Source organism: Leptonotus elevatus, chromosome 3 (assembly GCF_054856555.1).
Source record: "Leptonotus elevatus isolate MCC_2025b chromosome 3, RoL_Lele_1.0, whole genome shotgun sequence".
Classification (NCBI taxonomy): domain Eukaryota; kingdom Metazoa; phylum Chordata; class Actinopteri; order Syngnathiformes; family Syngnathidae; genus Leptonotus; species Leptonotus elevatus.
The window spans coordinates 4,488,143-4,505,393 of NC_141241.1; the positions used below are offsets into that span (position 1 = coordinate 4,488,143).

General features: G+C 40.1%; 1 protein-coding gene across 3 annotated transcripts in view; it reads right to left on the bottom strand.

Moving 5' to 3' along the window:
- Nucleotides 1-26: 26 nt before the first annotated feature.
- Nucleotides 27-17,251, bottom strand: part of nav2a (neuron navigator 2a) — a 99,819-nt gene continuing 82,594 nt past the window's right edge. For all 3 annotated transcript variants that reach the window (XM_086072275.1, XM_086072276.1, XM_086072277.1), the window contains 18 exons: nt 16,673-16,696; nt 16,385-16,459; nt 13,984-14,067; nt 13,790-13,913; nt 13,517-13,695; nt 9,782-9,954; nt 8,365-8,518; nt 8,097-8,286; nt 6,149-6,249; nt 5,935-6,033; nt 5,682-5,859; nt 4,646-4,881; nt 4,413-4,564; nt 2,469-2,540; nt 2,195-2,391; nt 1,990-2,108; nt 786-986; nt 27-667 (listed from right to left, as the gene is read on the bottom strand). In XM_086072275.1, coding sequence (XP_085928401.1) covers nt 542-667; nt 786-986; nt 1,990-2,108; nt 2,195-2,391; nt 2,469-2,540; nt 4,413-4,564; nt 4,646-4,881; nt 5,682-5,859; nt 5,935-6,033; nt 6,149-6,249; nt 8,097-8,286; nt 8,365-8,518; nt 9,782-9,954; nt 13,517-13,695; nt 13,790-13,913; nt 13,984-14,067; nt 16,385-16,459; nt 16,673-16,696 — 2,484 coding nt within the window. In that variant the 3' untranslated portion in view covers nt 27-541. The remainder of the gene's footprint in view (nt 668-785; nt 987-1,989; nt 2,109-2,194; nt 2,392-2,468; nt 2,541-4,412; nt 4,565-4,645; nt 4,882-5,681; nt 5,860-5,934; nt 6,034-6,148; nt 6,250-8,096; nt 8,287-8,364; nt 8,519-9,781; nt 9,955-13,516; nt 13,696-13,789; nt 13,914-13,983; nt 14,068-16,384; nt 16,460-16,672; nt 16,697-17,251) is intronic.

The following is a 17,251-nucleotide window of genomic DNA, read 5'->3' on the forward strand; positions in this document are numbered from 1 at the left end:
CGCCCCCCCCCCCCCCTCCCTCGCGCTATAGTTTTTTTCTGTCTTCTTTGCTACACCATCATGCACATAAAAACAATCCTTGAAGTGGCTACTAAGTGTCGTGCAGTTGCAAACTGCCTTTCAGTAGAGGAGCATGTGTCGCCACCTGCAGGCCTGTTAGGTGCACTGCCGCCTTGATGATGTAACTCGGTGGTGTTTGCACGGTGAGGTGAGCTGACTGATGGCTGGTGCTGATCGCAATGATGCCTCAAACATTGGGCAGGCTGTGTGCTTTTATTCCGTCTGACGCTGATGTTAAGCTCCGTCACGGAGGAGCCATTGGCCACAGTGGTGAAAAAATAATAATAATACAAATAAAAAAAATCAAACTAAACAACACAGTGCAGCAAAAACTTGAGTTGCCTTTTTGTCCTCTGTCACCATTTGTGTGTTTTTTTTTTAAATATTTGGGTAGCCCGCACCCAAATTAAGGTGGCTGGATTTTGCGGCGTGGTAATCAAAGTTCTCACAGTGAGCGCAGTCTGTCGGCGTGGATCACGCGTCACAGGGTGGACTCCAGCGACGAGTCCAGGACGTCGTCCTGGTGGCTGTTGCTGTTGGAGTCGCTGTCGTAGCTTTGAGGGCTTGACGACGTCGCTGCCTCCTTCAAGCGCATCAGCATGTTCATCTAGTGGAACAGGTCAAAAGCGGCTTCCATTTAAGTAGTCGCGTATGCTTTTTTTTGGCAGATACGGTTCTTTCAGTACTTTTCGCTGTCCGCTAAACGAGTTTGCAACCTTACTCACCAGTGGGTCTGCGTCACTGTCGCTCTGAGGCGGCTCCTTCCGGACCCCTTCTCTTGGGGCCGAGTAGCCATCGAATCCCACGTCCTCCGGGCGTAGCTGCAGCAACGGGGGCCAATCGGATGGAGCGGGCGTAGCCGACCACGGGTAGGTGTCAATCACCCAGGCGGCCGGGTCCTCCCACGCAGCTCTCCGGCCGTACAACTGGAAAGGAAGAGCATAAAGGAGTGGTTTAAAAAAAAAAATAAAAAATCGACATTTTGATAAAAATGGTTCATTTACATTCAATTTGTTTTGGTTCTCTGACCAAGTTGTGGATGATGAGGGATTTATTGCAGGGTCAAGACAAAGTGGCAAACATGTGGCTCGGAATTAGTATCGGTACCATTAGTTTAGAAAATTTAATTAAAACAAAGTAAAAATAAAATTGAAAAAAAACAACAACACATTTTCGTTAACAAAGTAAAATAACGAAAATGCTAAAAAACAAAACAAAAAACTATAATTATAGCAAAACATTTTCTTTGTTTTCATCTTTGTCAATTTTTATCATACATGACATTTCAGGATTGATTTTAATTTAAATGTATAGTATTTAATTCAGTATTGATGTACATCCTTAGTCACAGAAGAAGGAAGGTCAGTTATTTGAGAATTGCAGTTTACTTAATCACGCAATACTTAGTGACTTTTTTTTTCAAATTTTGCACTCAAAAATATTTAATAAAAAAAAAAAATATTAACAACAGTACTAAACTAAAAAAGCATTTGAGATTTTTTTTTTTATACCTAACAAGCTTGCTCTAAAAATGAATAAAAACTAGCTGAACAAAAGTCAAAACAAAACAAAACAACTACTATAACTCCAGCAATGGTACCAATTATACTATTGTGTGTGTTAATGTGGTAATAATGTCAATTAGTTTGATAAAAAAAGAGCTATGACTGCATTTTGGGTTGCGTCGTGGGCTCTGTTAGAATAAATGTACATAAAAGTTATCCCATATTTACTCTTATAGTATTGCAACGCATTTATTCAGCAGTGTGACCTATGTTTGAACCATGTGGGTTGGGGGTCACCTGTCATTGTCAGTTGCTATGCAGTTTCTATGTCTGTCATAGAGGATTATGCATTGCCCGAGCGATGACACCTTAAGTCAGTACATCATGTGACGTCATACACCCTCAAAACTAACGCGTGTGTTACCTGCAATCCCTCTCGAACAGCCTCCAGCATGTAAGGGATGATGGAGTAATTCCAGAGATCAGTGAACCAAACCCTCGATCCCTCCACATCAATAGGACACGACAGGAAGAGACGAGGACCTGTCAAGACACCGACGCACGGACAATGAAGCAGCCCGGTCGTCCTCCGCGCGTCCTCCTTCCGGCAAACCAGGTCTGGCTCTCACCTATGGTCACGTCCGAGGAGCTGTGCGTCTCCAGGAAGCGGTTGAGATGGTGCCACGCCCTCGGGATCCAGTCAATGATCTTCACCAGCTCCACGTTGCGCGTCCGACTGCCGATTTCCACCTCAATCAGCTTCCTGCGCAGGAAGCGACCCAGGAAGCCTTTGACCGGCTCCGTGTGGTTGGCGCACAGCACCCACCTGATGATGGGACACGTTAAAGTCAAACGGGATAATTATTGACAGGTCGGCGCGGCAGCCAGGAGTGGAACGTGGACCTGAAGTTGTGGTGAAGCTGCAAGTTGGGTGCAGACGACGTCGCTTGACTCATGGTGCCGATGATGTAGGGGCTGAAGGGGGAGAATGAAAACATAACAAACATACACTATTATGTCGTTTTTCTGGACACTCGAAATGAGAAGATTTGTATCAAATTTTATTTACAAAGACAGAAATTGTCCCTTTCAATTCTCGGTTATTTTAATTACTGTTTAACCCCTAACCGCCGGTCAAATTCCTAACCCGCCGTTAACTAATCGATGGTTAAATATGCATTGTCCAAAACATGGTTAGTCACGCTGTTAATTAACTTATTCACTCCTCGCCATTTTCACTGAAGCAAGCCCCTTCGCTCCCGGCTGTTTTACTGGATTTTGACGGATTTTGCAAGGCCCACAGAATATTGTGTTCTATTGCTATAAAAACATGGAACCTACCAAAAGAAAGATGAGAGTCTCTTCTTTCATCAGGACAAAAATGTTTATTTGTGTCTAGCGTTTTGCCACATGGCAAAGAAAACGTTATTCAATCAATGGTTGAATCAATTTGTGTAATAATTTATTTTTTATTCATTATACAAACTTTTTTAGTGTATTTTCAGTGAATATTTTGTGTAATATTTTTTGCCAATATTTTTGTAGCATATAATACTGCATGTTTTTGTATGATTTTGTTTCTCATATTTTTGTCAAACATATTTGTATTTTTGACTGTTTTGTATTTTTGTGTGTAATATTTTGATTGAATATTTTTGAATTATTGGTCTTGTTTTTGTGTTTACATACTTCTAATATGTGTGTATTTTTAATCTAATATTTGCAATTATTAAAATAAATAAATTCATGTTTTAAAAGAAAACAAATGGAAAAAAATGATATTAAATTTAAATCTAATTAAATAATAGGCAATATTCACTAGGGGTGTGAATTGCCCAGTAGCTTGCGATTCGATCTGTATCACGACTCATAGGTCACAATTTGATTTGATACGGATTAATCCCGATACGAATCTATAAGACAAATATTGCAATTTTTTTTAAACTCAAATTTAGAAAATACTAATCAGTAAACTTGTACAAGTACACTGTAAGATTTGTATGAAAATCTACTTCAGGCTTATTTCTGAGGTCCACCGTATTTAACAAACAGGTCGCAATCTGTTTCATGTTTAAACAGCATTGAAATCAAATTTTAAAGCTTAATGTTCCATTAATATAACATTCGTCCATGCTTAAAATGTGAATCCTAATTCTAATTAAGACATTTTGTTGAATATTTCCATCAAAAATTGAGCTTTAAAAATCGATTCGGCTGCATATTGAATCGATACGAGAATTGTGCGCTGTAATATCGCGATATATTGCCGAATCGATTTTTTTTTAACACCCCTCCTATTCACAGTGTTGTCTGTTTGATTATTGACGTGAAAGCAAACAAGAAACATCACAGGTAACCCCCTCTTTGGAATTAACTCCCACTAAATGTTGGGCAAGCTCTGTCCATTCTTAAAAAAACAATTTGCATTCTTTCTCTTTTGACTCATTCGACTTGGCATTGCTCGCGTGTGCGTAACTCTTCATCAGAATAATCACCAATGTCAAAGCCAAGCCCCCGAACAGACTCTCTTTTTTCCTGCGCTCTACGGGCATCATGAAGGCAGCATTAGCCACAAAAGCGGAGTTAGCCACACTGTTAAAAAGTTAGCGTGCGTTAACTTTAAAAGCAAGTTAACAGCCGGTTAAAGTTAGCAGAGTTTTGAACAAGATAACAATGCCGTTAAAGGTTAACAGTCGGTTAAATCTACTTAACCAGTGGTTAAAGATAAAACCCGAGTTTTGAACAAGCGGGCCCAGATTATTATTGTGATCACAGTTAGAGTGCAATCATAGTTAGCAAAACGAGTAAAACTAGCAAAACAAGAAGGGCAACGTGCGAGTAACCAACCTGCGCTGGCGGCTGCTGTTGAAGAGGCCGTTGAAGATCTCGCTCAGGGAGCTGACATGATGCAGGTTGTCCAGGATGACCACTAGAGGGCTCTCCTCTCCCGCCACCCCGCTGCACCGCTCGGCTAATCCTGACAGATACTGCCGGAGCTCCTGCACGGAGGCCGGCCGGCATTTCATTCCATCGACATTTTGAAAACTGCAAATTTCACAACTTAATGTTCATGCATTCACCTTGCTGGATTTGTGGTCCACGTTGAATGTGACGACAGCGTGAGGGGTTAGAGGTCGGCCCTCCAGGAGCAGCAAGTGCTGAGAGAGCTGATTGGCCAGGTATGTTTTTCCCGTGCCGCTCGGTCCGGAGAGGATGACCCTGCGGTGCTCCCTCAGTAGGGAGACGTAGCGTTGCAGCATCGGCTTCGGGATGAGGGTGTCGAACACCAGCGAGTCCACGCTGTCATTGCTCACACCTGCAGCGATGGCGGACACAAAGTGGGTCAGCCACATCGGACACGTGTCAATTCAAAAGTACATGAATAAGGCCTCGACCTACGACATTTCGACGGCCGCGCCTCATCTGCCATTTTGTCTCTCCTCCGCTATTTTGTCCCAAATGGTTCTGCTTAGCTAGCACTCGTCTTTGTTTGCGCATCGGGAGTTTTTTTTTTTTTTACACTAAGTATTTTGATGTAAATTTTGACTTTAACTCATTCACTCCCAGCCGTTTTCACTGAAGCAACCCCCTTCGCTCTCGGCTGTTTTTCTGGATTTGGACTGATTTTGCAAGGCTCACAGAATATTGTTTTCTATTGCTATAAAACATGGAACCTACCAAAAGAAAGATTCGAGTCTCTTCTTTCATCAGGAAAAAAGTATACACACTGTCAAAAAGAGCTTTTTGCTACATGGCCCTGGCTGATCTCTTATACTCAGCTGTCACCTGCTGGCCGTTTTTTTTGTAATAACTACTATTGCTTTAAGCCACCTCTTCATGGCAGAAGCTGCATCAAACCCTTCTGTATGCTCTTGCAAAAAAAAAAAAAACATTAAAAAACATGTAAACGCATTTTTTTGGAGGGAAGGACAAAGTATTAAAAAATTTGCTTTTGTGGTGAATTCCGATTCACGCAGAAATTCGGGTTACATCGCCAGCATAGGAACGGAACTCGTTCGCAACTCAAGGACTCCTTGCACAGGCATGAGATCAAAATTGGGCCCTTGAACGCTTCGCGAAGCCCATTTTGTTGTTTTCGTACAGCAATTTTGATACCTTTGAGCTGGATGTTGATGGTGTTGCTGTCCCCCACCAGGTAGCCGCAAGGTAGCAGCTCGGGGGTATGTGCGGCGCTGGGGTTGCGGGGCCTGTGGATGTCTCCAATGTTGTACCCCTCCACGCTGTCTGAGCTTAGGCCCAGCTGGCTGACCGGGTCCACATGGGTGATATACTCCTAAGTAGGTAGAGGAGAGTCATTAAAGTGGGCAAGAAATAACAACAACCGTTGCTTTTAATGCCTCTTCCTTACTTTAAAAAGGCGCCGGACCACTCCATCCAAAACATCCCATTTGGTCTTCCCGCTGACTCCGATGCACCCAATTAGGAAGCTGGGAGAGCGAGCCGCCTCCTAGCATTGAGAAACACCCGTATTGATTGAAATACCAAAACGCCAGCAGCAGCAGCTCTTGCTATTGCATAAACAATCCCAAGTGGTTTTGTTTTGTTTTGCATCCATTTCTTACCTGCCCCCACAAAGCGTCCTTGTCGAGGCTGACGACGATCTTGACGTGGCGACCCTCCTTCCTCATGCCGCCCTCTCCACCCGTGTCATCCAGCAGCATGTCTGACAAGAACACAGCAGAGGCTCGATTACGATTGTGATCTCACATTTTATCTGGAGTGTTCAATCAACACTTTTGTTTCTTATATATGATCTTGTAGATGAGGATCTACAATTAAAGGGGTAAATCACTCCAAAGGCTGTTGAATCCGTCCGTCCATTTTCTGTACCTTTCATTTTATTAAAGGATTTGGGGGGGAGGGGTGGGGGGAGTGTTTTTTTTTTGGACCGATTATAGGCACCGATTTCAGCATTTTGATGAATATCTGACCTTTTTTTTTTTTAAATCTGAATTTTGAGTTAACTTCAGACAAGATTCTGCTGACCGTGGGAACGCTCAGCACCTTTTGCTTTTGTTTGAAATTAATTAGAGCTGTCAAACGATAACATTTTTAATCAGATTCATCACATCATAGAATTGTGATTAATCACGATTAATCACTCAATTAGAAAGGCTTTTTTTAACAAAAAACATTTTGTCAGCCAAATTTGAAAAGCACCTGTTATATGTAATTTTTTTTGACATTTAATGTTATGAGAACGTTTTTTTGATCCACTGCACACTCTCATCCTCCACTTTTTCTAATCAGTTTATTACTTGCATGATTTAAAATGGGGGGAAAAATGACCCCAGTAGTTCGACATGAACAAATATTTTGAATGTCATACACAAACCTTTTATTAAATGCGTTACTTTAATGCATGCAGTTATGTTGCTCAAATACAATCCGTGCTACCAAGGCTAAAGGATCATCTTTGGTCAAAATTAATAGTGCGATTAATCTGCGTTAATACATGATTAATGCGATATTTTTTTTGTGATGAATCAATAAGTTAACGCTTTGACAGCACTAAAATTAATACATACAGAAAGTGAAAGTTTGCCATCTACGGAAGCGTATTGCATTCACTTGAAAAAAAAAAAGTCCTGTTTTCCTGAGTTATTTTTTGGGGGAGCTTTGTTTTTTTGAGTATTTTTTTTCTGTTTTATTGAATTTCGCCCTGTTTTTTTAGTATTTTTTTTTCTGTTTAAATTATTATTTTTTCGCTGTTTTTCAGATTTTTTTTCCTGTTTTTTGGAGTAATTTTCTCCCGTTTTATAAAATAATTATTTTTCTGTTTGTCTGAATATTTTTTTTAAAGGGGTTTTCCCTCAGAGATGAGAGAACAAACCACAATACAGTATACACATTCATTCCTTTATTGAGAGCCAGTAAGTAAACATGACCATCTTATTGCATATGAAGGTATGCGGGAAAGTGTCTTAGCGAATCTGCAACAAGTCACGTAGAGTTTAAAGGTAAAAAATAAAAAATACTCAGAAAAACAGAACATCAGCTCTGTTTTTCGTAATAATTTTTTTTCAGTTTTTTTGAAAAAATAAATCCTGTTTTAAAATTGTTTTTTTCCTCTGTTTTTTAAAATAACCCCCCCCCCTGTTTTTCAGAGAAAAAAAAAATTCAGCCTGTTTTTTGGAAAAAAAATTTGACAGAAAAAAATATTCAGTGAAAAAAAATTTGTCACAAAAACAGGTTTTTTTTCAAGTGAATGCAATACGCTTCCGTAGCCATCAAACCTTTGCAAATCTGACAAATTGAAATTGAAATATGCTATTATAGACAGTAAAAAAAAAAAGCTAAGAGTTGGCGTTTGCAGTTATTTAAAATTGTATTTTTTATTTTTTTTTTACAAAAAATTTATATCAGCTCCAAGTATTGACTATCGGCCTCCTTGACTACTAATAATCGGTATCATATCCGCCCCGAAAAAAACATATTGGTCTCGCTATAGTTTTAAAATGTCCCTCCCTTTCACTTTCTGTAAATAATTCCCCGGCAGCCATGTCTTACCCAAACTGGTGGATTCGCTGGTGGCGAGGTTCAGACTGTGCTGTGAGATCCCCGTATTGGGTCCCAGGGCCTGTTGGCTGTGCGTATGCGAGGGAGGGGACGAGGAGATGGACGCTTGGGAGCCCGTCCTGCTGCCTTGATTCTCCAGCTTCAAGCGATCATTCTCCACCTTCAGTTTCTCAATCTCCAGCTGTGAACGCGCACCAACGGACACGTCGGACACGGATGCCTGGTGATGAGCGACGAGCGCGCGTCGGCGTCCTCAAACCTGCATGCGGTTCATGGCCTCTCGGAGCTGGTCGAGCTGATGGGCGGAGCTGAGCGCTTCCAAACGGATATCCGTCAGTTTCATCTCCTTCTCCCTCAGCTCGCTCCGCAGCTGCATCACCGTCTCCGCCTCGCTGTCCAAACATTCCGACAATCTGGGTGTGCGCAAGGCAAAACACTTCAGGGACATGAGTTGCAGTAGATCACTGATTCTCAAATCATGGTAAGTGGGACCTGGCTAAATTAAAAAAAATGAAAAATTAAAAACGATTCTATCAAAATATTACACAAAAACACAAATCAGTAAAAAATACAAATATGTTAGGCAAAAAAAAAAAAAACATTTGACAAAAATATGAGAAACAAAAATAATACAAAAACACGCAATGATATATGCTACAAAAATATTGGCAAAAATATTACAAAAAATATTCAGTGAAATTACAGAGTATAATTTTTTTTTATAATGAACTTTTTTTTTTTCACAAAAACTCTCAACCATTGATTGAATAACGAAAAAGTTCCTGTTTGGATAGTATCCATTTCTTTCGCTGACCCAGAAAAAAAGAAAAAGGAAGTGTGGGATATAACGGTGCTAACCAGTGATGGCACGGTTAACGTTGACGGTGTTGTTAACTCATTTGCTCCCAAAAACGTATAAATATGTTCTATTTTAAATATTACCATGCTCCCAAAGACGTATTTATACATTTTTTAAAAGTTTTTTTTATGCTAGAGCATACAGAAGGCTTTGATGCAGCCTCTGAACAAAAACGGCCAGCAGGTGGCAGCAGAGCATTAATTATTATAATTATATTAACTCATTTGCTCCCAAAAACGTATATATACGTTCTATTTTAAATATTACTATGCTACCAAAGACACATTTATACGTTTTTTTTAATGCTAGAATATACAGAAGGCTTTGATGCAGCCTCTCAACTGCACAAAAAACGATTGAAGCAATGTAGTTATTACAAAAACGGCCAGCAGGTGGCAGCATCGTATAAGAGATCAAGCAGGGTTATGTTGCAAACAAGCTGATTCACCCACAGTTCTAAACAGATTTGTGAATAATGATGAAACTTAGCTATATTCTAAGGCTAACTGCTGCAAAACCGAAACAGATAGAAATAACATTTTTTTCCTGATGAAAGAAGAGACTCTAATCTTTCTTTTAGTAGGTTCCATATTTTTTTATAGCACTAGAACATAATATTCTGTGGACCTTGCAAAATCCAGCAAAACAGCCGGGAGCGAAGGGGGTTGCTTCAGTGAAAACGGCTGGGAGTGACTGAGTTAAATACGTTTTGCCCATTAAACTACCGTATTTTAACATTAGTCCTTAATTTTAGTAGTTGTGAGTTCAGAATATATTTTTTAGGAGGTACTTAGTGTATAAAATACAAACGACATACAGCGAGTTGGAGTGTGTGTTCCTGAGCATGTGGTTGGTTGCGGTGGTGCCGTTGTGAGGCAGTTTAGGGGAGGAGGGCAGCGAATAATCGGTCATCTCCTCGATGTCCGAGTGGGATGAGGCGGATTTGAGAGATTTCTTCTTGCTGAACGCCTGCTTGAAGGAGCTGCGCAACTGCAGGTAAATAAAAAAAATAGGAAAAAAAAGAAAAGAGCGAGAGACATCAAAATGCCGTTCAAGGCTTGGAAAGACTCCAAAAACAAGAGCAGGGAGGAGGTGCAGGGTCATGCCAGGAGAAGCAGTGGAAATTGGCTGTGAAAAACAGCAAGTGAGTCAGAGAGAGAGACTGTCCTGACAAATGTTGTTTTTCTCCAAATATTATTCATTGGAAAGGGTTAGTCTGATATTCGGATGAGCTTAGTTTCATATCTTTCGAGCAGGTTTGCATTAAGTAGAAAATCACCCTGGAATACTCTCTTTACTCTCAATTACAGATGTCATTTGTTATCCAGTTCACTCTACTGTATTTTTTTTAAAGAGGAGTGATAGGAAAATGAAGCTGTCTGAACCACTTGTAATCATATTTTACTCCTCTAGATGGTGTTCTTGGTTTAAAGATGCAGTGGAAATTTAATCAATTTCACTTTAAAAATTCAGTGCAAATCTAATCAATTTATCTTTAAACCACGAGCACCATCGAGAGGAGGAAAAAATATCACAAGTGGTTCATGAAGCTTCATTTTCCCATCACGAGTAGTGTTAGGAAAATGAAGCTTCATGAACCACTTAGGATTTTTTTTTTTTTTACTCCTCGGGATGGTGCTCTTGGCAGTGGAAAGTTAATCAATTTCCATTGTACCATCCTTTATCTTGAAAACAAAAGCGAGGCGGAAAAAAATATCCGATAAATGTATCACTACTAGTGATGGGAAAAGGAAGCTTCATGAACCACTTGCAATCATATTTTACTCCTCTAGATGGTGCTCTTGGTTTAAAGGTGTAGTGTAAATTTAATCAATTTAAAAATGCAGTGGAAATTTAATCAACTTATCTTTAAACCAAGAGCACCATCTAGAGGAGGAAAAAATATCACAAGTGGTTCATGAAGCTTCATTTTCCCATCACTACTAGCGATAAAAAAAAAAAAATCTGATATTTTTTTCCTCCACTATATAGTGCTCAAGGTTTAAAGATGCAGTGGATATTTTACAATTTTAAATTGCAGTGCCATTTTTTATTTTTATTTTTTTAAACCAATAGCATTATCTAGAGGAGGAAAAATATCACAAGTGGTTCATGAAGCTTCATTTTTTCCATCACTACAAAAGATAACATCATTGTTTTTTTTAGAGTGGTAAAGTATTTCAGGGTGTTTTTTTATTTTCTTTAAAGGAGCTCCAAGTCCTACAAGAGGAGTGTGAGTAAGGGGAGGCGGTGCTGAGGAGAGGAAAATGCTCGAAGTAAGTAGCAGTTGGCAATGGGGGGAAAAAAAAGGAAAAAGGTTAGTAACCTATACAAACGGGTTATCTGCTGCGTTTAGTCTAATCTTACCTCATAGACCTGCCACATGAAGCGAAGCAAATGAAGACAGAGAGACAAAACAGCACAGGGTGTGCGAGTGTTAGCGTGTTATGACGAGACAACCATTCGAAAGCAGACTGGACGTTCCGCCGACTGCAACGCCGTCGTGACATTGGGGGTCTTTAAAGCAGCACCTCTCCAACATACACACACACACACACAAATGCAAGAGCACCTGCATGGCGGAGCCCCCAGCAAGGTCTCAGGTAAGCTTACTACATGGACATGGGAAAGGGGGGGGGGTGTTTATTATTACAGCCACCGAAAGCAGGAAACTTGACACAAGCTCTCATCTTTTAACACCAGCACAAAGCACCACGGACTCCACCTGAAGTTCTACTACAATATGATCGGGTTCTGACCACACGGGCAGCTAATAGCTAATAATGTGATGACAGAAAGTCGCATACGTCATCGTCTCTGACTTGTCCTCCGGTGCACAAGAGTGTCTTCAAGTAACAAAGAAGGGGGCCAATCATTGACTAAAGCCAATTTTGTCATAAAATCACTACTTACAAAGAATTGTGGAAACTACATGAGAAGCATTGTAATTTGTTAGTAGACATGCAGATTGTTACTTCAAAGATTTTTTCACGTCAGTTGATTTATCACTTGTCTCGTGTAAATAAAAGTAGCTCTGAATAGTTCTTTTTCAAACTGAAATATAGGCAATACAATCTACAATCTCGCGTATTAGGGCCACGTATACATATATATTTTTTAGAGGGCGGGGGCAATGTTTGGAGAAAAAAACTTTATAAAGTGGCAAATTTGCGAGAAAAAAACTCATAAATTTGTGACTTTATAAAGTGAAAAGTTAGCGAGAAAAAAACGTGTAAATTTGCGACTTTATAAAGTGGCAAATTTGCGAGAAAAATAACAATAAATTTGTGACTTTATAAAGTGAAAAATTAGCGAGAAAAAAACGTGTAAATTTACGACTTTATAAAGTGGCAAATTTGCGAGAAAAATAATAATAAATTTGCCACTTTATAAAGTTGCAACTTTGAGAGTTTATAAAGTGGCAAATTTGCAAGAAAAAAAACTCATAAATTTGCCACTTTATAAAGTTGTAAATTTGCGAGTTTATAAAGTGGCAAATTTGTGAGATAAAAATAATTAACGACTTTACAAAGTGGCAAATTTGAGAGAAAAACTCATAAATTTGCAACTTTATAAAGTTGCAAATTTGAGAGAAAAAACTTGCGATTTTATTAAGTGGCAGATTTGCGACAAAAACTTACGAGAAATACACGTAGCGTAGCTACAGTCTAATGTGAGGATTCGTTGGATAATAGGACACTGTTGGATAATAGGACACAAAATGAAAAGGCAGGATAGAGACCGATCCATTCTTAATTTAAACTTTACTCGTCATACACGGGCAGCTTGAGCGACGACAACACTTCCTGATCCCCTCTCAGCTGACTAAACACTAACCAATCAGAAGCTAGCATGCTTTAGGTAAATGCAAGTGAATGAGGGTGAGCAGCAGATCAACTTAGCTACTTGCACACAAAAAAAATAAAAATAATTATGAATGTGTAAATAATAATTGTGGAAACATAAATGCGCAAGTAAATATGTATTTTAACAAATTAACTTAAATGCTTGCTCTTCAGTGTGTGGACCTTCGCAAAGCGAGGCGTCTTTGTCGCTGGCAGTACCCAACGCTTCAAAGTGCGAATGCTTGACATGATAATAGTTAAAGCCATTTTCTCCTTATTTGAAAAAAACGGGCGAAAAGTATTGGCACAAAGTAGTACGCTTCGTGTATTTCTCGTAAGTTTCAGAGTTCACTTTATAAAGTCGCAAATTTTTCTCAGAATATTGCCCCCGCCCTCTAATAATAAATATATTTATACGTGGCCCTAATACGCCGTCATAATACAAACAATCATGTAGAAAGTAAGTCATATAAGCGAAATATTTCAATCAATTTTTTCTTAGATGAGTCACCTTTTCCCCAGTGAAAGATGTCTGAAGAGGAAAGCCAAACATGCAAAGGCCAACAAACACAAAGCAAACATTTTTTTTTAACGGAAAACAACAACAACAACAACAACAAAAACAACATGATATGTCGGGCCGCTAGGCTGCTTGTATAAATCCGACACTCGGGCTCTTTTTATGTATTCTCCCACTTTTGTCTTACCCAATTCTTCTTGTTTTTCTTCTTATTTTTAGCATCGGCGTCCATGTTGGAGCCCACGCTGGAATGGCTGGTGGCGCTGGCCACACTGCTGACACTGTCGGAGGAGTGTTGCCTCCTGATTCGCAGGTCTGGCTGCTGCTGCTGCTGCTGCTGGTGATGAAGGCTGCCGTTACTGCCAGCTGAAGGAGAACAAAAATATCAATAACTTCTCTTCATTGTTTTTTTTTTTTTTTTTTTTTTTTAAACCAAAATATAACATAAGCCAATGTGTACCTGTCCTGTCCATTTTAGTGGCGAGCTCAGGGGTGTTTATGACTCCATTGATGGCGTCCTGAGCGACAGCGTTCTGCTTTTTCAGCAGCTCGATTGTCTTCCTCAGCTCATTCAGCTCCGAGTCCTGTCGCATGAAACGGGAAATGTGGAGTAGAACAACAACTCGGCATCGTTGCATATCCACTTTTCCTCACCTTTTGCTCGGCGGTCAAGGTGAGACTCTTCAATCTGATGGTCATGCTGCCCAAACTCTGCTCAAACGCCGCCACCAGATGATCCTGCGGGAACGGTGACAGGTTACTAAACAATTCCGCTCAAACCTCTTGTCGGGGGTGGATTCAGCATTGAGCAGTAAAGTGCCCATTACATTGGGGTATGAAATTTGGATCAAAAATGTGTATGTTGAACTTGAATTCAATATTAAGGACAAATAGGTGTAAGAGTGTGAGAAGCATCATCAGAGGAAATTGAACTGACACCGTGCCAACTGTATGACTTTGCTAAAACAAAAAACTGCAATTCTCAAATTAGATAAAAAAAAAAAAAGCCCTTATTTCTCTCTGTTTTTGCACCGTTGTGGGATGGAATGCAGCCAACTACCAGCCAATTGAAGTGGCTCCCTTCATTCCCGTTAAAGGGCAAGGTAACCTTAAACATTTCTTGACAATGACAGTGACATTCATGACAGCCAGCTGGGATAGGCTCCAGCACCCCCGCGACCCTAGTGAGGAATAAGCGGTTAAGGAAATGGATGGGCTTATGCAACAAAATCTGTTTTTATCCATCTCAGGGGGCGGCCATTTTGCCACTTGCTGTCAAGAGAAGATGACATCGTGAGCTGTGATTAGTTGTTAGTGAGACCTGATAAACTGTGATGTCATATCTCACTCACTCACTCACTCACACTCTCTCTCTCTCTCTCTCTCTCTCTCTCTCTCTCTCTCTCTCTCTGCTTAACTCATTTCCCACTAAGGCAATATTAACTAGACTACTGTATTTAGACTAGTGGAGCTGCATAGAACATATTATAGTTCAATATTTTTAAAATCAGGGTGGTGGGAGTGCACACAGTGCTTGACATTGTGGAAGCATGTCACATGGGCAATTGGAGACCACCTTGCATGTGTCCTATCGTGCATCTGTATATGAAAATTATTCTTTGATTTCTTCAATGATTCAGAGGGATTGTCCCACGTTGTCATATTTACGAACGAAACAATGACATCCACCGCACACATCCGCGAAGTGCCAAATCTGTTTGCCTGCGCCACAAGGTAGACTTGGCTTTACCGAGTCTAAAATCCAGCCTACGTTCTGTCACCAAATTGCCAGGCGCAGCAAGGTTGGTTGAGGTGTATCAGTACATCGGGGTGGGAGTGTGCGCGCCTGCGGGGGAAACTGAAAGTGCGTGTGTGTGTGTGTGTGTGTCTGTGAGACTTGAGTAAGGTGCTGACTGACGTCTGATTCAAGATGAGACTGTTGGAAACAAAAGAGAAAGTTCTTGCAGTCTTGGCTTTGGGGCGTCAAGGCGCGTTGAGAAAATGTGTAATCTTGTCTATGGTGTGAAATCATACTTTGGAACAAAGACCCTCCCTGTCTCACAGCAGTGCGCTAAGACACGACTCCGCTGTAATCGAAGACCTTTGCCTCGGCTGCGTATCCCTCATGCACAGTTAAAAGCGGGCGACGTGCACGGACTCAGGCGGCAGATAAAGCGGTGAGGCATAGCGAGACTTGTGCAACATGGGCCGAATAAGGCGGCATCACAGATCGTGCCTGGAGATGTTCGAGGGTTTTCCGATGCATTCATCAGATGTCAAAAATTGCACGTGCTTGGGAGTCATGTTCATTTCTTCGGGATCTTAAAATTTAAACGGTAAAGACCGCTTTCACGCTATATTCAGGTACAAGGAAAGGTTAGCATTTCTGTCGTGTTTTTCCACAAACAACAAATACGATAATACGTTTCTTTCGCAGAAACGTGCTATTCGTGTTGTTTGCGGCTGTGGATACAGAGACCACACTAATCCATTATTTATACAACTAAAAACTTTAAAATTTAATGAATTGATGGGAGTTGAACCGCCTTAAAATATTGTATAAAGCCCATCATGAAATTTTACAAGTTAACATACAAACTACATTAATAAAAAGGGAAAGTGAGTGCAAATTAAGAGGAACAGACATTTTTTTTCCCAAACCTAAATATAGAACAAAACAAAAAGAAAGATGTATTTTAACTCAAGGTGTGAATCTGTGGAACAATCTGGATTGTAAAACAAAATATTTGCAGTCTATTTTTTGTAAAAGCACAATTACTGCAAAATTATATATAACACAAGGACACGCAATTATTTTATAGTATCGTTAACTGAAAGCATCTTGACCGCTCTCCGTCATTCATTTTGTGTGTGTTGATCAGGGGCAGACAAAACAAGTTTTTACTTCAATCTGTCCCCCTTTCATTTCTTTTACTTTGAATATAATTGAAGAAATGGCAATAAACAAATTGCGTGCTAACCAATAACATATTTGGTGTGACATATAAAACACGAGAGGGTGACGGATGGATCGCGCATTTGCACGTTCACTCACGTTGGCACTCAACTGTGTTGTTAGGGCGGAAACTTTCTCCTGGGAGGCATCCAGCTCCCGGCGCAACTTGCGAATCTGAGAACATGGAAAAAGAAATATAAAAATCCCAAACATAGAAGCGGACTCATAAAAACCTACAAATTGCACACGTGTAAAACGGCAGTAGTGATAAATGAAAAGGGGACCTCCCGAGTGGAGCTGTGATATGAGCAGAGATGAAATGCAGGATATAACAGTGAAAATGCCCCCAACAAGTCCAACTGGAAAAATAAAAACAGCTTTGCATACCTCTGACTGAAACTTCTCCTCGTTCTGTGAAATGAGACAATAAGAAAAAAAGAGAGAGACTGATTATGGGGATGTCCCTCCACTTGAAACCAAGCCAAGATCACGTGTCCTATAACTCATGTTCTAGATTTCAGGTTAAGACTTTTATAAACTCTAAGATTGTGTGGTGTACAATATCTGGAAAGCAGAGCTTTTTTCGTCCTGAAGGCATTTTGCGGACGTCTCTCTGTACTCGAGCGTGTCCTGTTGTTAGCGTGGTAACAATGCTAAGAAAGACTAAGCACCGTCGAGGCTCACACGAACACAACACGCCCTGCTGCTGCTGTGCACCAAAACAAAGAATCATGCAACACCCGTATTTATTGTATGAATACACGCGTCCAGAAGGAAAACTATTGAACATTTCATCTGCTTTGGTCAATTCTAATTGCTATAACATTCTCTGAATAACACACTAAGTGAATTTTTATTTGTATTTCATATGATACAATATCAATTCAATTATCAATTTAATCGACTATCTTAGGAATCTTTTAGAGCCAATTGTTAACTTAAAACTGATTTCAGTTTCTCAGCAGT